This window comes from Carcharodon carcharias, chromosome 2 (genome assembly GCF_017639515.1).
Source record: "Carcharodon carcharias isolate sCarCar2 chromosome 2, sCarCar2.pri, whole genome shotgun sequence".
In the NCBI taxonomy this organism is placed as follows: domain Eukaryota; kingdom Metazoa; phylum Chordata; class Chondrichthyes; order Lamniformes; family Lamnidae; genus Carcharodon; species Carcharodon carcharias.
The window spans coordinates 17,433,723-17,455,937 of NC_054468.1; the positions used below are offsets into that span (position 1 = coordinate 17,433,723).

Here is a 22,215-nt window from a genome sequence, read left to right on the forward strand (position 1 = left end):
CTTCAATGGCATTACCATTGCTGAAGACACCACTATCAACTTCCTGGGGGTCACCATTGACCTGAAACTGAGCTGGACTAGCCATATAAATACTGTTTCTACAGGAGCAGGTCAGAGGCTGGGAATTATGTGGCGAATAACTCAACTGACAAGTTGGGAGTGTGATGGAATACTCTCCATTTGCCTGGATGAGTGCAGCTCCAACACTCAAGAAGCTTGACGCCATCCATGGCAAAGCAGCCCGCTTGATTGGCACCCCATCCACCACCTTTAGCATTCACTCTCTGCACCATTGATGCACATTGGGCCTAATGTGTACCATGTACAAGATACAGTGCAGCAAGTCACCAAGGCTTTTTCGGCGGCACCTTCCAAACCCATGACCTCTAGCACCTTGAAGGACAAGGGCAGGAAATGCTTGGGAACACCACCACCTGCAAGTTCCCCTCCAAGCCATTCACCACCCTGACTTGGAAATATTCTGCAGTTCCTTTACTGTCACTGAGTCAAAATCCTGGAACTCCCTCCCTAATAGCAACGTGGATGTACCTACAACACGTGGCCTGCAGTGGTTCAAGAAGACGGCTCACCACCACCTTCTCAAGGGCGATTGTGGATGGGCAATAAATGCTGGCCTAGATAGCGATGCCCACCTGCCGTTAAAGAATAAAAACCACAGGCCTCACAAGGCTGCCCATTTAACGCACCACACCTCGCCAGCCCCAATGTCAGCGACCTGCCACCTGAAACACCGGGCTGTGTTTTCCCGCAAGAATAGGCGGGTCTCTGCCAGTCACTTGTCCAAGCAATCCAAACCAAGCTGATGAAAATTGGGCTGTCTCTATGCCAGGCGGCAGTTCCACATTGCCAGCTTCATGCCCAGGCAGCAAGTTGGATATCAAGCCAGGGATTCACACTGAGATATTAAACCAAGGCCTTGCCCATCCTTTCAGGTGGATGTAAAAAAAAGTCCACAGTACTATTTTAAAGAAGATTCAGGGAGTTACCCATGGGACACCCTGCAGAGTGTGAAACTTTTTCGTTGTTTTGATTGTTTGCATAACATTTGACTATTGTTTCCTTGTTCTTTGTTTAATACAAAGGTTGCTACCCTGCATTCATCATGTAAGAATTGTTTGAGGAACTATGTTAACAATTCAGGAAACAAGAAATGTGAAGTCAAAAATATATGGCACACCTCTTTCAAAGATAATTTCTCGATCTACTATAAACGACAGTGTGGTATGTTCCATTTTGGGTCGAATAATTATGGTAATAGACCTGGCTCTGACTCAACACAACACTGAGGAGGAAATGGCTATTCATTTTAAACCTGCACCGCTACAGGTGGCACCATAACCTCAAAAGCCTCCAAATAAGGATACGTTTCTTAAGGGTAAGTGTGTGTCTTTCATTTTGACAAAATGATAAATTATAATTAAATCAACTGAATGCACCCATAATTTTCATACCAATATGCTTTAAATGCATGTAGAACACCGTGGTTTATTTTTCAACATGTAACCCAGAATGTATATGGTTACTTATGGTATGCAAGGCTTTAGGGCGTCACTACAAGCAGAAAGGTGAGGGTCTAAATGTTGTATTACCATTTGGTTACTCGACTTACTGAGGTGAGAATGGCAGTGGGAATGGCATCTTATAAAAGTGATCCAGGAAAGAATCTCTCAGCAAGAGTGTGAGTTGACAAATGAGGATAGGGGGGGTAAGTGTGATATTCTGGCTGGAAATGATGGCTCAAAATTTATGGGCTTATATCCTGCATCCATGCATCATCTGCCCACATAACTTGCTGTCTGCACTATTTTGATACATAAATACAGGGACAGGTCTTTATATGAACTAATTGTTTGATGTGGCAAAATTTCAGTCAAAAGGAATTACACCCCAGGGATTTGTTCAATAATGTCATGCAAAGCAACAGTGAAACAATTAAAAGATATTGTAGATTCAATACTATATTGTTCAGTCAGTCAGAAAGTGAATTTTTTTAAAATGCTGGTCAGTTAATACACTGGGACTAACTGTCCTGAGTCCAGTGTCTAGGAACACCCATATCCTCCCTAAGCCTCTCCGCCTCTTCATCTCTCTTCTCCTTCAAGATGCCCCTTTAAAGGTGCCTCTTTGACCAAACTTTTGGTCACCACTTCTAACATTTCCTTATGTGGCTGGCTGTCAAAATGTTGGCTGATAAGGTTCTATTAAATTAGAGGTGCTATATGAATGCAAATTGTTGTGTACCCAGCTGCTAAGCAGAAGAAATGTTTCTCAATTTATTCATGATATGTGGGCATCGTTAGCTAAGCCAGCATTTATTACTCATCCCTAACTGCCCTTGAGAAAGTGGCGGTGAGCCGCTTTCTTGAAGCGCTGCAGTCCAATTTTTGTGGATGCAGACACAGTGCTGTTAGGAAGGGAGTTCCAGGATTTTGACCCAGCGACAGTGAAGGAACGGCGATATATTTCCAAGTCAGGATGGTGAGTGGCTTGGAAGGGAACTTCCAGGTTGTGTTGTTCCACCAAATGAGCTGCTTGCTGCTTATGGAACTCAACAAATAAACTGACAAGCATGTTGGGATATGATTTGACACCAATTTCAGAAAACGAGATTCTATTAGAAGCAATAAAAAAGCTGGCAGTTGATTCCTACACACGTTTAACACTTTTTATTGCCAAACAGCTAACTTCACTATATTCGCAATCATGCCAAACTTGCTTGGGAATACGCCAAAGCATGCCATGGCTAACCATGTATGCATGAACAGATTTCAAATAACAGGCTGATCAAACCTGTTTGCTGAACTACGTTAATGAAAGAAACATTAATAGTTGCATGATTTATATTCCAGCGAAATAGAAGTGCAATGTAATTCTCTACACGCATCCTATAGATTCAGTATCTGTAACCTTAGGACATTGGCACAATTGCAAATTAAACAAAAAATTATTGATGAAACTCTGTGAATCTGATGCTATATACTTACAAAGTTTATGAACTGCTGTTATCCTGCTTGTTACTTGAGTTTATTTTATTATTGATCTCACCCGGTATGCAATAAGCTTGTACAATGCCACAGCACAGAGATGGAAAGATGGGTTTACTCTTCTATTTTGTCTGAGCGGGATGAATGTAAGGATAATAGAGAACCGCAGAATCATAATAGAATCTTACAGCATAGGAGAAGGCCATTTGACCCATCATATTTGTGCCAGCACTTTGAGAGAGCTATCCAATTTGTCCCCCAATTACAATTTGTCATTGGAATTTAGAAGAATGAGAGGCGAGCTTATTGAAACTTATGGGACAGAATTTTACGAGTCAGCGAGTAGGGGCGGGGCCCACTTGCCGACGCGTAAAATGACACGCGGTGACGTCGGGCAGAACCCCCGACACCACGGCGCCCCTTTTAAATTTTCAGGAAGGCGGGAGTGCAGCAAAATCAGATGCGCGGCCGCCAACCTCTCAGTGGCCAATTGAGGCCATCAACAGGGTCAAGTAAGTAATTAAAGGACCTGACCGTCCAACTTTAAGGCTGGTGGGCAGGCCAGGAGCCCCGGTGGGAACTAGACAAAACATAAAACCTCATCCACAGGCGGGATGAGGTTTCATGTAGGCTTTAAAAAATTTAAATCAAGGTTTTGTGAAAATTACTGTCATGTCCCAACTCATGTGACATTGTCACATGAGGGGACATGAAAGGGAAATTTTATTTTTCTATTTTTGTCTTTTTCACATTTAGAGCCAAGTTCCCTGAGGCTGCACTTAGCCTCAGGGAGATGAACGCGCTCTTTCATGCACATGCGCGAAAGAGCGCACTCTCCCCCCCTCCCCCGCCCGCACAGGGAGCGCATAGCCTTACTTGGCCTGCCCACATAAAATGGCGGCGCACCTCCGATCGGGGGCACCGATCGGAAGCGCGCCCGCCCATCAACATCCACCCCCGACAGGGGCAACATTCAGCCCATAAGATTCTTAGGGGGCTTGACAGGGTAGATGCTGAGAGGCTGTTTCCCCGTGTGGCAGAGTCTAGGACTAGATGGTATAACCTCAGATTAAGGGGTCACCCATTTTGGACAGAGATGAGGAGGAAGTTCTTAACTCAGAGGGTAGTGAACCTGTGGAATTCTTTACCGCAGAGGGCTGTAGAGGCAGGGTCTTTAAGTATATTCAAGGCTGAGATAGACAGATTTTTAATCAGTAAGGGAATCAAGAGTTATGGGGAAAAGGCAGGAAAGTGGAGCTGAGGACTATTAGATCAGCTATGATCTCATTGAATGGCGGAGTAGACTTGATGGGCCGAATGGCCTACTTCCTCTCCTGCATCTTATGATCTAACTCCTCACTCTCCTTTCCCCCTTAGCCCAGCAACTTGTTGTGTGACATTTTCTTTTTCCCCATGTCACCTCTAGTTTCTTTGCAACACACTTTAGTCCTTTGGTTATGGAATCTTCTGGCATTGAAAACCCAGACCTCTGTTCAAGATTTTGAATACCTCCATTTAACTTTCTCCTCAAGGACCTGCGGAGGCAGAGTCCCTTGGTCTCTCTGTTCTTGTCCCCTGGTAAAAATGTTGCATTTAGTTTGGATTGCCTCTCCTTATTCTTCCTACAAAAATGAATCACTGCACATTTCTCTTAGATTTCATCTGGCATGTGTCTGCTCATTTCACTGGTCTATTTATATCCAGCCGAAGTTTGTCACCATCCTTCTGATTGTTTACTGCATTTTGGAGTTTTATATCTTTGAAATGATGCCCTCCAGCCAAGTCCAGGTTATTAAAATACATCAGAAAAGAACAATGTCCTGGCATCGCCCTTGAGGGACACAACTTCACATTTGAAATCTAATCTGAAAAATAACCATTCTTCCCTACTCTCTGCTTTCTGTCCCTTAGCCAACCTTATATCCATGTAGCCACTCTGCCCTTTAATCCCCAGGCTCCAATTTTGCTTTGTCCCGACAGAGAACCTCAACTACACTGCTCTCATCCACTTCTGTTGCTTTATTAAAGAACTTATTCAAGTCAGTCAAACAAAATTAACTAACAAATTCATGCTGATTTTAATTTGTTCACCAATATCTTTCCAAATGCCAAATAATTTTGTCCAAGGTTAATGTCTCCCATCACTGACACTGATAGGCCCTCAATTATTGTTTATTGTGAGGAGAATAGATTACAAAAGTAGGGAGGTTATGCTTCAATTGTACAGGGCACTGGTGAGACCACATCTGGAGTACTGTGTATTGGTCACCATATTTAAGGAAAGGAGTAAATGCATTGGAAGCAGTTTGGAGAAGGTTACTAGACTAATATCAAGAATGGGTGGGTTGTCTTATGAGGAAAGATTGGACAGGTTAGGCTTTCATGCATTGGAGTTTAGAAGACATGACTGGATTGAAACCTTTAAGATCCTGAGGGGTCTTGACAGGGTGGACATGGAGAGGATGTTTTCTCTTGTGGGAGAATCTAAAATTGGGGGCCCGCTATAGAGTTGATTTTCCAGGCAATTTTTCTTGGTGGAAACATTGAACTTTATTTACAAGACAGCAGCAGCATCTCCAGGTGTGCATCTAGCTCTATAACTAAAGAAGAACTCTCTCCTAGAGTTCCCCGTGCTGCTAACTCATTGGTTTACACAGATCACGTGATCTTACAACACAGGATTATTCTTAAAGCTACAGTCCTACATTTATCAAAGCTATAATTATTACATTCCTCTCCCTTTAACTTTTCTGTACATTTTGTATTTACAAGGATATTTATCTCATGACATTACAATATTTACACAGGTTATGAAATGAAGTTCAGTCTTTCAGGTGGTTTCTTGATCCATGTGGAACGTTGTAGCTCCATGACTTGCGATTCTTTTGCAGGAAACACATTCTCTGGAACCACATTAACAACAGGTACCTCATTAGTCATAGGCAGTTCAGGGTCTTCTATTCCAACAGAGATGTTGGGATATCCATCCTTGGTTGAGCAACTTCAACAGGAACCACAGGTTCAGCAATGGTTACAGGTGGAATATCATTTTGTTGGGGTATCTCCCTTCTTCTTCAATGATCCACATGCTTACAGGTGATCCAACCCTCCACTTCCACATGGTATGACAATGGTCCGGTCACACAGCTTACTTTACCGTGTAACCACACCGGTCCTCCACCAAAATTCCTTACATATACTACTTCTCCAACAGTAAATTGTCACTCACGACTATGCTAATCATGAGACGCTTTTTGGTTCCCTTAATTTTTCTCCCCCTTACCCTCCAAATTGGGAAGTATCAGGCTTAGTCTTGTTCAAAAACAATGTCTCCTCAGTAATTCTGCAGACGTTGCACCTGTCGTAGTTTGTGGGGGTTGTCCTGTAACAAAATAGGAAATGAACAAGTTTAGTTTCCAACAATTCACCTGTTAACTTTTTCATTCCCGCCTTAAAAATTTGTACTGCCCTTTCCACCAGTCCGTTAGATGATGGATGGTATGATGCAGTCTTCATGGTGTTGATACCCTTTAGGCTGCCAAACCGTTGAAATTCAGCACTCGTAAACGCAGTACCATTATCTGAGACAAAAACCTCTGGCAATCCATGGATAGCGAAGCTGTAGCATAGTTTTTCTATAGTAGCACCTGACGTTGGTGACTTTACCTCATAAATGTCTAACCACTTGGAATGAGCATCTATAATCAATAGAAACATGGTTCCAAGGAAAGGACTAATGTAATCTATGTGCAATCTCACCCAGGGTCTACCAGGCCACTCCCATGGATGTTATGGGGCTGCCACTAGCAACTTCTGTAGTTGTTGATATTGTACAGAGTGTTTTACTACATTTTCAATATCACCATCCATCCCTGACCACCAAAGATAACTTTGCGCTATCGTTTTCATTCGTGAGATTCCTGGATGGTAAATTATTATGGCCGATTTCTATCAAATTTATCAGTGGTTCTAGCCCCTCTACATTCACTGCTAAAGAAAAACCAAAGTTGGCACTGTGTAGCTCTACCAAGGGTGGTTCCCTTCCTTATGAAGGAATTACTACTTGTGCGCCCCATAACAGAATACCATCTCATCTGTTCAACTCACGTCTTCGGTTAAAAAATGGATTCAATTCATCAGAGACTGGTTACTGAGACCAGCCATGTAACACTTGGTCTCTCATTTGAGGCAGGACTGGATCTTATCTGCCTGGTACAGACTGGTGAGGAATCCAGGAAATTCATCACTAATACAAATTCTTGGGGAATTGGTGCATGGTCATTGTTCTCTTGCAAAGGAAGGTGACTTAGGGCATCGGCATTGGCTGTATGAATTCCCAGTCGCTGCGCAAAGGTGTATTCATATTCTGCCAAAATTAGAGCCCATCTTTGAATTTGTGCAGAAGCTATGGGAGGTATGGCCTTTTCCTTGAACAGACCCAAAAGTGGTTTGTGGTCTGATACTATCATGAAATGATGCCCATGCAAGTATTGGTGGAATTTTTTTTACAACAAAAATAATCGACAGACCTTCCTTTTTGATCTGAGAATATCCTATTTCAGCTGTGGTAAGTGTTCGGGATTCATAGCCTATTGGCCTCTCCGTACCGTTGTCCATGTTGTGAGATAGTACCACTCCCACTCTATAGGGGGATTGCACTGCAGGTTAGCACCAATTCCTTTTTCAGGTCGTAATGCACTAACAAATTTGAAGAGTGCAAGAGCTGTTTTACTTTCATGAAAGTTTCTTCTTGGGGCGACTTCCAAAACCAACGTTGGTTTTTCTTTAGCTGTGAATGTAGAGGGGCTAAAACCATTGATAAATTTGATAGAAATCGGCCATAATAATTTACCATCCCTAAAAATGATTTAAGTTCAGAGATGTTCTTAGGTGCAGGTGCCTCTCTGATTGCTTTAACCTTCTATTCAATAGGGTGTAATCCTTGGGCATCAACCCGGTGGCCCAAATAAATGACTTCTTTTGCCTGAAAAGTCAATGTTTCCTTCTTTAGGCACACTTCTGTTTCTAAAAATCATTTCAGGACTTCCTCTGGGTCAGCCAAGTGTTCCTTTTCTCTAGATCTAGTTATCAGCACATCATTCAGATAGACCATAAATTGAGGTAGTCCTTGTAGCGTGACATGCGCGATTCATGTCAAGCTTTCTATACGTTGTCCCTCCTGCTAGTTTAGTATACAAGTCTTCAACCTTGGGAATAGGGTACCTGTCCAGCTTGGCTGCTTTTTTGACAGTTAGTTTATAGCCCCACAGATGCGGAGGGTCCAGTCTGTTTTAAGGACAAAGGACTATGGGTGCTGCCCACTCTAGAACTGAACTGCTTTTATGAAACCCAGCTTCTCTTGCCAGTTCAACTCAGGTCAACCTTCTCCCTCAGAACATATGGCACTGGTCTTGCTTTCAAGAAGCAATGAGTTGCTCCTGGGTCCACGTAAATCTTGGCCTGTAGGCCTTGGATTTTTCCCAGTTCAGCCTTGAAGACAACGTCATTTATTTTAGCAGCTCTGGCAGCCCGCTTGCTCGCAACTGGAAGACTTCGGGCCAATTTAATTTAATTCCCCCCAACCAATCATGACCTAGAAGGATTGGTCCTTCACCTTCTACCACCATCACTGGTAGATGTGCTGTTTGGTTTCTCTAATGAACAGTTACTTAGATACATTTTACTTGGGTTTCTTTGCCTGTGTACATTTTCAACTTGGCAGAGGTTTGTTCCAAATTTAATTGTTGAGCACCTTTATTTAAATATCTGAAAGTGTGTTCTTCTATTACGGTGGTAGAAGCACCCATGTCTACTTCCATTTTTAATAGTTTACCATTGCACTATGATAATAATTGGCTGTCTTCCCAACCTTCATGTTGAATAATGAATAAATGTCAGAATTGGTCGTTTCTGACTCTTCCACACTATATATTTAATTGGGCTTCATTTGTTGCCGAGAAGCCTGTTTAAAGCTCGCTTTGCAATGTTTTCATGTATGTCAACTTTTGTGACAAAAATAACACTCTACGTTTTTAAATTGCCAATCGTTAGTACTATGATTGTTGTCATGTGGATAAAAATTAGTTTTCAATTTTGCTGCTAAGTTGCTTCTTCTAAATTTTTGGTTAGCGTGGTCTGTTTCCTGCTACATGGCAGAGTCCCGGCTTTTTGCACCACCTTCGGCTGACTGTTCCCACCCAATTAGGAGAACAGCACCATTTTGCACACCTTGAATTGCATGTGAATCTCTTACAACGCTTTCCATTGCAAGTGCTATTTCTAACATTTTCTTAAAATCAAGACCCATTTCAGCCAGCAACCTTCTCTGAATAGCATCCTCTTTCACGCTACATACCAAATGATCGCTGAGGGTGTCATTCAGGGTTTCACCGAAATCACAATATTCCCTGAATTGTTTTAATTTCACCATGTAGGCAGCAATGGTCTCTCCCAAGGTTCTATTCCATGAATTGAGCCTGAACCTCCACATTGTGACTGAGGGTTTGGGTTGGAAATGTCCCCTAACGAGGTCTACTAATTCACTGACATTCTTCAAATCAGGGACACTGGGGGCCCTCAAGCTTCGAATTAAACTGGAGGTCTTGCTGCCACAAATAATCAGGAGAATTGCTCTCCTCTTTTCCACCCCATGATTTTGTTAGATTGAAAGTAGAACACAAGACTTTCTATATAGTGAGACCAGTCGTCTGTGGCTGGTTCAAAGGGATCGATTCTGCCAAACTGTGGTATCTCAGATGAGTATATCTTCCTTTCTTTTTAATTATGTTATATACTCACAATTGCTGGGCAAGGAACAGTACCAGATCTGATTTACCCTTGTCGCCAATTTATTATAGAGTTGATTTTCCAGGCAACTTTTCCTATTGGAAACATTGAACTTTATTTACAAGACAGTAGCAGCAACATGTGTGCATCTAACTCAATAACTAAAGAAGAAATCTCTTCTAGAGGTTCCCTGCACTGCTAACTCATTGGTTTACACAGATCATTTTATCTTACAACACAGGAATATTCTTAAAGTCCAGTCCTAAGTTTATCAAAGCTATAATTACTACAGGGTCACAGTTTAAAATTAAGGGGTCGCTCACTTAAGACAGAGATGAGGAGAAATGTTTTTTCTTAGAGGGTTGTAAGTCTTTGGAACTCTCTTCCTCAACAGGCAGTGGAAGCAGAGTCTCTGAATATTTTTAAAGCAGAGCTAGAGAGGTTCTTGATTAACAAGGGGTTGAGAGGTTATTGGGAGTAGGCAGGAATGTGGGGTTGAAGTTACAAACACATCAGCCATGATATTATCGAATGGCAAAGTAGGCTCGAGGGGCTGAGTGGCCTACTCCTGCTCCTATTCCATATGTTCATATGTATGATCGCATGTTCATATTACCAGTTTATGCCTCTCGCTTTCTTTTAAACTGAGGTGTAACATTTGCAAAATCTTCCAGTCCTTTGGCACCACCCCCGTATCTAAGGATGACAGGAAGATTGTGAGCCGAGTCTCGACAACTTCCACCCTTACTTCCCTCAGCAATCCAGGCCAGGTGACTTTTCTAACCAGAGTGCTACCAACCTTCTAAGTACCTCCTCTTTGTTTTGTTGCAGGGATTGAGAGGAAAATCAGCCAGAGTGCTCACTTTGAGAATTCCCTGTGGGAGAATACAAAAGATAGAGGACACCTGGTGCTCTATGGCGCTGAGTCAACTTTCATTCCAAGCCTGCATGAGATCGATGAGATTTTGATAAGGTAAGAATGTCAAAGAATATCAGGCAAAGATGGTTTAATGCTTAACCGTGATCTAGCTGAATGGGGAATCATGCTCAATGGGCTGAACTGCCTCTTCCTTTTCCTATGTAAGTGAAGATGAGCGCTCCATATTGACAAGTGTGAAGGTGGGTGCTGGCAGCACCTCCTATTGGTGATACCAGCGCTGTGCTGGGCATGTGGACGGAGAGACCATGAAGTTTAAATGTCTGTAAGCTGGGTGGCTGATTAAATTTCCCCTGTCCTGGAAAATTGCTGGTGAACAAATGAAGGCATACTGCCTTGACAGTAGCAAATCCCGCTCTGATATTGTGACAGGAAATAACCCCTCCACATGGATTTGCCGCACCCACCCTCCACTGCAAGTCAATGGACCTCTGGCTGGGCCGTCGCCTCGCCTGTGGTGGGTCCTGCCCATAGATTCCCTGGGACGTAGGTTATCAGCTTACCTTCCTAGATACTTTTTAAAATAGCCGATCCAGTTTGACAGGCCACTATGGAAACTGCCCAATTTAATCAAGCCAAAAGAAGTGGAAACTGGGTGATTTTGGTAACAAGTAACACCCAGTTTCACGCTCTGGAGCCTCAAATTAAAAAGCAACACTCAATCTTGTCAACATCAAAGTTGAAAGGACAATCTTGAGCCTCATTTTATTTTGACACTAAGAAATGTTGCCTGGATTGCCTATAAGTACCGTATAGCTGATGCATATCTGTCACTGAGTTCCTCGATATAGAAAAGCTACATACACCAAAGGAGGAGAGTGATTCACCAGATTGTTTCCTGGGATAAGAGGATTGTCATATAATAAGAGACTGAGTAAAATGGGCCTATATTCCCTGGACTTTAGAAGAATGAGAGGTGACCTCATTAAAGTGTAAAACTTTCTTACAGGACTTGACAGGATGGATGCTAGGGGGCTGGAGAGTCTATAACTAGGGTCTAGAACTTATTCCCAGAACAAGGAGTTAGCATTTAGGGCTGTGATAAGGAGAATTTTCTTCACTCAGTAGTTTGTGTGTCTTTGGAATTCTCTTTCCCAGAAAGGTGGCTGCTCCATCACTCTGCATGTTCAAGCCAGAGATCAATAGATTTTTGAGAACTAAGGGAGTCAAGTGAATTGAAGGATAGGGCTGGAAGGTGGAGTTGAGTTAGAACATTATCCATGATCTTAATGAATGACAGAGAAAACTCAAGTGGTTGTACGGCCTGCTCTTGATCCTATTTCTTGTGTCCCAATCTCTAAACTTACATTTATATATTGCATTGGATATATGGTACAGAAACAGACCATTCAGCCCAACCAGTCCATGCCAACATTTATGCTCCACCCGAGCCTCTTCCCATCTTGCCTCATCTAACTCTACCATTATAACCCTTTATTCCATTTTCCCTCATGTACTTGTCTAGCTTCCTCTTTAATACACCTATGCTATTCTCCTCAACCCTCCTTGTGGCAGCGAGTTCCACCACTCTTTATGGGTGAAGAAGTTTCTTCTGAATTCCCTACTGGATTTCTTGGTGACTATCTTATATTGATGGCCTCTAGTTATGCTGTTCCCCACAAGAAAAAACATCCTCTATCCAAACCTTTCATAATTTAAAAGACTATTAGGCTAACCCCTTCAGCTTTCTTTTTTACAAGAGAAAAGAAACTCATCCTGCTAATCGTTTTCTGATATGTGCACCCACACATTTCTGGTTCCAATCTTATAAATCTTCTCTGCAGTCTCTCCAGTCTATATCCTTTTTATACTATGGCTACCAGAAGTGCATGCAATATGTTAAGAGTGATCTAACCTAGGTTCGAGACGGGTTTAGCATAATTTCCTTGCTTTTCAATTCTATCCCTCTAGAAGTAAATATAGTGCTTGATTTGCTTTTTCATTTCATGACCTTGCTAATCTCTGACACTATTTTTAGTAGTTCGTGTGTTTGTATTTTGAGATCCCTTTGCTCCTCTACCCCACCTTGACCTCCAAGTAATAGGACCTTCCTAGTCTTTCTACCAAAATGGACAACCTTACATCTGTGTTGAACCTCATTTGATAATTATTTGCCCATTCAGCAAGTTTACCAAGGTCTTGCTGTAATTTGTTGCACCTCTTCTCGGTATGACTATCCCCCTCAATCTGTTGTCATCCACAAATTTAGAAATTATGTCTTTAATCCCCGAGGCCAAATCACTTATATAAATTTTGAACAGCAGTGGCCACAGCACTGATCTTTGTGAAGCACCACTTACAACTCTTAACACCCAGTCTCTGCTCTCTGGCTTGGAGCCAGCCAGCAATCCATTCTGTCACTTATTTATCTCCTGTTTGACATTCTCTGACCTTATCCATCTGTCATGGAGCACGTTATCAAATTATTTTGAATGTCCAGATAAATAAAATTTGCTGTATTACCTGTGTCTACTCTGTCACTTGCTCAAAAATTTCAATAAGGTGGATCAGCTAGATTTTCCCTTTTGAAATCCGTGCTGACTATGTGTTGTTATATTTCTCATTTCTAGATGTTCCTCTATGTTCTCCTTTTGTAAGGATTTCATTATTTTCCTACCACTAAAGTTCAGCTAACTGACCTATAATTCCCTGGACATGTTCTGTCCCCCTTCTTAAATATAGAGATTACATAAGTTATCCACCAATCCTCTGGCACTGCACCTTTTACTAATACATTATTAAATATATGTAGTAATGACTCTGCAATCTCCACCCAAGATTCTTTTAAGATAGATGGATGCAATCATCCAGACCCCAGGGTTTCAGTTTGTTTATACAATACATCCTTTTTATTTTACTTTTAAATGCACTTATATCATTGCTCAACTCATCATTCAATGCCACGTCTACCTGTTCTATCTCCATGTAAATACCAAAGCAAAATAATTGCTTAATATTTCTGCCATCTCTTTATTGTTATCTATGATATCCTATCCATCTGTTAATAGTCCTATTCCCATCACAGCCTTCATGTATTTATTAATGTGCCTGTAAAATATTTTGCTATTTTGTTTTATGTTCCTTGCCAATTTGATTACATCATTCCTCTTTGCCTTCCTATTTGTTTTAGAGCCTTTCACGTCCTCAGGATGTCCGAGAACAATATACAGCCAACAATGTAGTCACTGTAGTGCCAAGCAAGGGGTCGCAAAAAAGCCATGTGATAATGACCAGGCAATCTTTTTTCAGTGATGTTAGTTGAGGAATAAATATTGACTGGTTTTATGTCTGGCAAGGCTAACTGTAAATGTAAGCCAATTATGTGAAAGGAAAGTCCCCATCAGCACATCAATTAAAAGCGGCTATTCTCTCCTACAAACTACCCTACCAGAGCAGGGAGATGTATTTTGTGACCATCAGTATATACAACTGCCTCTGTACAAGCAGAAATTGTCCATCTATCTGACCCATAGATGTCTTTGGGACACTCAATTCAAATCTGCTTTCCATTGACATGTAAAGTCCAGTCCCTTTAAAACAATTTGTTCCAAAATTACAATGATATTCGAGTCGGTGGTGCCACTTACCTGCTATTCTGGAAATCAATTTAATCCTTTTGTTATATGAAAGCTAATGTTGTGTCATGGAGTTAATCCCTTGATCAGCTATTCAACTGCATTGAGAGGGAGCATTTCTTTCTGCATAAACAAAGCATAACAAACAAGTCGATGAAGTAATAAAAACAAAAAACTGCGGATGCTGGAAATCCAAAACAAAAACAGGATTACCTGGAAAAACTCAGCAGGTCTGGCAGCATCAGCGGAGAAGAAAAGGGTTGACGTTTTGAATCCTCATGACCCTTCAACCCTGTTGAAGGGTCATGAGGACTCGAAACGTCAACTCTTTTCTTCTCCGCCGATGCTGCCAGACGTGCTGAGTTTTTCCAGGTAATTCTGTTGAAGTCGATGAAGTAATTGGGGAGGAAAATGGTAGCAAAACTGAAGCAATTCCTATAAAAAGGTGCTTCTCCTGTTATTTTTCGTCAAGTTCCATTCTTAAAAGGGGCAGAAAGGCAAATAATGTAAAGAAAGGGAATAAGTACCTCAATCAGAGATTTTGTAAAGGCAATGGAGAGAGATTCTGACCAAAAAGGAGAAAAATGAGCCCTGAACTTCCACACAAACCTGCAGTTTGTTGTACGAATGGGTGGTTCCATTGTAACATAGCCAGAAGTATGGGGGCCTTTAGCAGCGATGCCAGGCAATGAAGCCATTGGCAGAGTGGGAGTGACTCCCAGTGAATGTGTAGTGGATCTGGTACTGTATCCAACACATGTCAGCCATAGCTTAGCAGGTAGCACTCTCCCTCTGAGTCAAGGGGGTGGGATTTTCCACACCCGCCGCTGTGATCTTCCAGTCCCGCCGCAAGTCAATAGACTTCTGGCTGGGGTGCCACCTCACCCACAGCGGGTCCCACCCACAAGGGGGCCGGGAAATCCCGGCCAAGGTTGCAGAGATCCACACCAGGACCTGAACATAAAAATCAAAAGCTAACGCCCCAAGTCCAGTTCCGAAGGAGTGCTGCGCTGTCGGTAGTGGGAAGGGATGTTAGGAGGAGGCACTGACTGCTCTCAGGTGAAAGTACAAGATCCCACTGCACTAGTGGCAGAAGAGCAGGAGAGTTATGCTCTGTGCCCTGGCCAATGTTGATCCCTCAATAAACATCACAGAAACAGATATTTGGCAGTTATCACATTGGTTTTTTTTTGGTGGAACTTTGTACACAAATTTACCGCTGAGTATCCTGCACTATTAACAGTGGCTACACATTCAAAAGTACTTTGCTGGCTGTAAAGTACTTTGGGAGGTTCTGAGGTCATGAAAGGTGCTATGTAAATGGAAGCATTTATTTTTTTAAGCGTTGTCTCAATTCCAAATGTATACGATTTTTCAAATATTCCTTCATGTAAAGTGGGCATCACTAGTAAGGCCAGTATTTATTGCCCATACCTAGATGCCCTTGAGCTAATTTCTTAAGTCACAGAAATCTGTGTGGTGAAAGTTCTCCCACAGTGCTGTCAGGTAGGGAGTACTGACCGAGCAGCGAGGTAGGAACTGCTATCATAATTCTGGGTCAGGATGTTTTGTGACTTGAAGGTGAACTTAGAGGTGGCTGTTTGTTGAAGTGTCATGAGGACTCGAAACGTCAACTGTGCTCTTCTCCGTCGATGCTGCCAGACCAGCTGAGTTTTTCCAGGTATTTCTGTTTCTGTTTTTGTTTTTAACTTAGAGGTGGCGGTGTTCCCAGGCATCTGCTTCCCTTGTCTTTCTAAATGGTAGAGTTCACCAGTTTGGGATGGAAGTTTGGGTGATAGTAACAAGCTGACTACATTCATTCACATGTAGAACTCCATTCAGTCATTTTTAACCTAGACATGCTATGTATATGTCACAGATAATAACCATTATTCTTTTTTTTTCCCTCAGGCTGTGAATAAAATACTCAAATGAATGAAAGTAATCCCAATTTATTTGTGTCTGTGAGTATTCAATTGAGCTGGCTTGTCCTTCAAATATATAAATCTAACTGTTTATTTCCCTTAGAACTTCCTATTTCTATCTCTTCTGAAATAAGTACTGACTTACCTGCTTGTTCTTTGTTTCTTTTGGGTGCAATTTTTAGGCTTCATCGTGGCATGAGGCGAGTCATTCAAAAGTCCATTGACTTCGGCAGGAATGTAAAATCCCACCGGAGTAAAATTCCGCCCTTTCTCCCAGGGACCTTTTAACTTCATGGGGAGAATTTTCCCCCCGTCAGGCAGGCTGGGCAAGAGTGGGTGTGGGGCAGGCGAGCAGACAATCGCCGCCCGCAATCGGCTGCAAGCTACCATCTTACGTGGGTGGGCCAATGAAGGCCCGCCCTGCGTGATGTGCACCCAGAAGCACACAGCGCTACCTGTGTGGGTATGGGGAGGAGGCAGAGTCGGGGCGTGCGCGTGAAAGAGCGAAGACATCTCCCTGAGGCACGGAGTTGCCTTTGATTATGAAAAGTTGAAAGAAGAGTTTTTAAAAGTTCAGACATGGCCCCTCATGTGACAGCGTCATTTAATAATGGCCTTAATTGGCCTTTGACAGTTCGGCTGAAGATCGGGATGACATGTGGTGACATCGGGACACACGCTGGATGTCACTGTGCGTCATTTTACATGCCAGTGTGCATGACCCGCCCCCAAATGCTGAACAGAAGATTCAGGCCCATGTTATAGCTCAAGCTCGAGGAATAGCACCTCATCTTTTGACTCAACATTCTACAGCCTTCTGGACTCAACACTGAGTTCAACAGCTCTAGCCCATAACCTCTGCTTCCATTTTGTTTTGAGTTTTTTTTTACAGCTGACTCAGTTCTTTCTTGCTTCTTTCTCTATTTCTTTACTTAGCATTCAGACAGCTGCTATCCAGCCATTTGCACTTCATTAGTTTAGGCTCAGTTTTTGTTGTTGTTTTAGTTTACCCGTTTCCACTCCCTTTGGCTTTTGTTCCAAGCAACTACACAGCTATATAGGATGTTTCTCGATCTTTTTTTTGGAAGTTCCTCAAAGAAATTAAAAGCAAATAAGCCAAATAATGTAAATAAACAGAACCAGACATCTGTCACGAGACAGCCTTTCGGTAGAGCTGAGTTATTTAAAAATCCCAGAAGGAAACTTTAAACAACTGTCATAACCTATTTTTTCAGTGGTATGTTTGAGATGCAACTCTAAATTCAGGATTCAGACAACTGGTTCTCTAGAGGTTTTATATTAAATTAAATGAAACATTTTATTAACTTACACAAGTTAAATATATACACATGGCTACAAATTACTACTAACATATATAATATATACTATATACTATAACAAATTCCCAAACTAATCTCCATTGAGGCAACAGCAACCCATAGACTTAACAAGACACCAGGCAAAGCATTTTCACCTTTCAAATTCAAAGTGAGGTTCCTTTCACTTTGGATCCTGTGGAGACAGTTATAGGCTTACAGCTACTTCAATTTTACATTGTCTCTGGTCCGCACACAAGAAACTGCCCTCTGACATACCTAGCATATCTCATTGAATGTAAATTCCCATTGTATCGCCAGCCTCTTCTAACAGTAAAACCCTTTTCATAATGTTATTAGTAATATAAACATTGCTTGGTCTCAGCTAGCTAGGTGTCAGATTTCACTCCCCTTCTTGAAGGCTCTATTCAAAAAATGCAAATGCACTCTACCTCTCTGTTCTCAAAACTAGTACACATCAAAGCACCCAGACTAGCTGGCTTTAATCAAATTAAGACACACCCAGAGACTAAACCTCTATTTTAAAAGAAAAATACTTTCCAATAATATTATATACATTAATAGCTTCATGACAATCAGAACACCATGTCTATGATGACACATTTGTTTTCACTTGGATTACCCAGGTACTAAACCCTTGATAATGTACTGATGGGAAGTACAAAGCAGAAGACAGTTCCTCCTCTGCAATGTCAGTCACTTCAGCTGATACATTGGCCAGTTAAAACAGTAACTAAAGTTCACAAATGAGGAGAGATAAGACCCAGGTTCAATCCTTGCTCTTGCCCTAAGATAATTGATCACAACCAACGTAGTATTATGGGTATTAATTCAAAGGGAGAGTTTATTTTTATTTATTCTTTCACAGGATATGGGCATCACTGGATAGGCCAGCATTTATTGCCCATCCTCAATTGCCCTTGAGAAGGTGGTGTTGAGCTGCCTTCTTGAACCACTGCAGTTCATGTGGTGTAGGTACACCCACAGTCCTGGTAGCAAGGGAGTTCCAAGCTGACTGGTGTTATGGTCTGGTTAACTTTTTGTTTAGAACAGTCAAAGTTTGAAATCCCAGTTACCCACAAGGAGAATAAAGTCATAAGAGTCCATAGTTTTAAACAAAGAAAATAAACTTTACTACACAAAGTCAGAAAAGTAAAGCAACCTACTATATCTATCATATACTCTTAACATTCAGGATTAAAATGAGATAAATATAAATTAACAGGCAAACTGTTGTCGATCACACCAGATCGCACATTAAATAGCAAATGCAACAAAGACAGATCCCACAGGTTTCTCAGCAACCCACCCAGATGCCAGTGATCACTGTGAGTCAAAATATCTCACTAAAACGCTACCTCCCTCATGAGGAAATTCAGCTCTTCACTTTCCAAGTTTTAGTCTCTGAAGTCCTTCAAAGGCTACCCTGACTCAGCCTGCTTCAATGACTAAACACCAATCTCTTCTCCTGGGACTATGTTCCAGAGAATTCACAAAGCTGTACTCTCACCTCCAATTACCAGCACACTTATCATTCTTTCACAAACCTCTAGCTTCACTGCACTGGCACTGCATCTGGGTTTCTCCGAATTCCAGTCTCCGGGCTGTGCAGAACCATAAAGGGTTCTCAGGACTTCTCTAAGCCCAACTGCCTGGCATGGAACCAGTGACCTTCTACAACCATCTTAGCTCCCCAGGATTTACATGAACCCTAACTGCCAGGAGCCAACCCAGGGCTTCTCTGCAAGCTACAAACCACATGAGGTCCAAACTGCAGCCATCCCCCACTCCCAGCAAACACACAGATAAATTGAAACTAGAGAACTTTCTTAAGCTCCAGCCATCTCTATGACAATGCTGCCTTTCAGGGTTTACTGAATGTTTTTAAATTAATTTAGCTCTAACTCCAAAAACAAAAGATTTCTCTAGATTGCACTTCTTTGCAAGTAGTGTAGACATTATGACTCCAGTTCTCCAGCTAAGTAAGCCCACCTGCAGTTTTATGCCTCTTACCTTTCTAGCTGTTAACCCCCTAAGTCAAAATGGCCTTAACCTTTTAAGATTAATAGACTCCAAGCTGCTTTAGTTATACTTGTCCCATTTCCTGCAGTTAAACTTTATTTTTCCCAGAACTAAAAATTACCTCGAAAATATTAACATGAACCATGAACTAGATATTCATCACAATTAAAAGTGTTAATAGTACAAGAAGTGTCACTTGCTCTGTTACATAGGGTCACCTTGGATAGACAATAGAGGAAATTCACTTAAAATTACAACATCAAGCCTCACCATCAAAATAGCAAATGATTTAAGGGAGAAAATCTTTGAAGTTTGTTTTAAATTCTTTAAATGCGACTTGCTTATAATTGTTTCTCTGTACACCCACTTGCTATCTGTAAAATAATGGTATTGTAGCATAATGATTATATTACTGGGCTAGTAATCCCAAGCCTGACCTAATGACCCAGAGACAAGGCTTCAAATCTCATTCTTCAGTTGAGGCATGTAAATTCAATTAATTAAATAAATCTAGGGAGAAAAAAGCTAGTCTCAATAATGGTGACCAGGTAACTACCAAAATGTTGTAAAACACCTATGGTTATCTAATGTCCTATAGGTAAGGAAATCCTCCATCCTTAACCAGTCTGGCCTACATGTAACTCCAGCAATTTGGCTGTCTCTTAACTGTCCTCTGAAACTGCATAGCCAGCCACTTAGCTGTATTCAAGAAGACAGCTCACCACCAACTTCTCAAGGTCAATTGAGTACGGACAATCAATGCAGGTTTGCCAGTGATTGCCACATCAGGCGAATGATTAGAAAAATGCTGATAAGCTGCAATTGTTTTTATTAATGCTTCTAGACTGTGATTTTTTTCCTTACCTCACAATATTCCTATTCGCTTGTTTTTGTTTGAAATTATAGGAAATGAATGAGACATGCTCAAAGATTAATGACTTCTTGGACACCTACTACCTCACAACATTGTATGCCATTGAGTTCATCTTGGGATTGATAGGGAATGTCATTGTGATAAGTGGCTACATATTCTGCCTAAAGGAATGGAAGTGCAGTAATATTTACCTCTTCAATCTTTGCATTTCGGATCTGGTCTTTATCTGTACACTTCCAATGTTTGTGGTCTATTATGCTAATGGTAAAAAATGGATATTTGGCAGTCTTCTCTGCAAGCTGAACAGATACATTCTTTACACCAACATGTACTTAAGTATGCTGTTTCTGGCCTGCATTAGCATTGACCGATACTTGCTGGTGAGCAACCCAATGAGGGTCCACATGTTTCAAAAGAAAAGGGTTGCCATTATCATCTGTATCGGTTTGTGGATTTTTGTCACCCTGGAAGTACTCCCTATGTTAACATTCATAGGTGCCACTGCTTATGATAACAATACCATCATCAAGTGTGTCGATTATGCGAGTGCTGGAAATGCCATCCACAATTTGATATATAACGTGTGTCTCACCATTTTCGGTTTTCTGCTCCCAATGTGCATCATGGGAGTCTTCTGTGTGAAAACCGCTCGCATGTTAAAGAAATTAAGTCAAGACCAAACCCGAAGCGTTACTCTTGAAAAGCCTCTCACGCTAGTTATATTGGCAATTGTTATCTTCTCCATATTTTTCACTCCTTATCATATCATGCGAAATGTCCGCATGGTGTCCAGGTTGGAAAATATCAGCTTTTCACATTGCACTATTGAGGGCATTAAGGCAGTTTACACTATATCAAGGCCTGTTGCCTTCCTCAGCATTATCACAAACTCCATTTTCTACTTCCTTTCCGGAGATAAATTCAGAGAAACAATTATGAGCAGCATAAAGTCTCGTTTAAGAAATCCACTGCAATGTGCAAAATAAGGCTGCGCTAATAACAGAGGCCCGTCACTTTGGGCAGAGGTAGGACTTCCTGCTTTTAGTTGGGAGAACGGTGGCCCCAAAAGGCTAGGATGTTCAAAGTTTAATTATGCTGTCACAGAGACTTGCCAATAGTTGAGGATGTTTGACTTGATCTCCTGGTTCACGGCGATGGGTTTTCAAACTCATCACTCCAGGTCTAAAATGTGTTGACCGGTCGTCATGGAAACTGGCAGTGCCAGAAAGAAGACAACTCTCTATTTTGAAGTTTTGTTTCTAGCTATTGTCAGTAGGTTGGGTTATAAGGAAAGAACAGGGAAACTAAAACTGGGAATTTCCCTGAAGCTGATCTTCCTCCACCAGGGAAATCCTGGATGTTGGCCTATTCATGGCTTGTCAAGAAATCACCACTGGGTCAGCAGATAAGAAAGAATGGGAAAGATGCCAGTGTTTTCCAGATCCATCCAGTGCTGGTAACACAACTGAGAAAAACATATTTGTGGCTGATATGATGGAACCCGAGAGTTATTTATCATGAAATCAGAATTGTTTTATTTTGACATACATTGTGAATAATTTTTTCTGTAGTTCAGTAAAGCATTGTTAAAGATAAATATAACTTTTTTGCAGAGAAAATCTAACTGCCTTTGTTAGTTCAAAGCACCACACTTCAAAAGGCTTACACAGAGCATGTTTCCAATGTCAAACTCATAACATTAGTTATGGATCATTGTATCAATTAATTCTTCCTTTTACTACCTATATTAATGG

The 22,215-nt window shown here is 41.5% G+C and overlaps 1 protein-coding gene across 1 annotated transcript; it reads left to right on the forward strand.

Annotated features, from left to right (window-relative positions):
• Positions 1 to 1,228: 1,228 nt before the first annotated feature.
• Positions 1,229 to 22,082, forward strand: LOC121274211 (succinate receptor 1-like). Its single transcript, XM_041181412.1, has 4 exons — positions 1,229 to 1,396; positions 10,623 to 10,764; positions 16,215 to 16,267; positions 20,494 to 22,082. The coding sequence occupies exons 3-4, from the start codon at positions 16,235 to 16,237 to the stop codon at positions 21,445 to 21,447; spliced, it is 987 nt and encodes a 328-aa protein (XP_041037346.1). The 5' UTR covers positions 1,229 to 1,396; positions 10,623 to 10,764; positions 16,215 to 16,234; the 3' UTR covers positions 21,448 to 22,082.
• Positions 22,083 to 22,215: the final 133 nt, after the last annotated feature.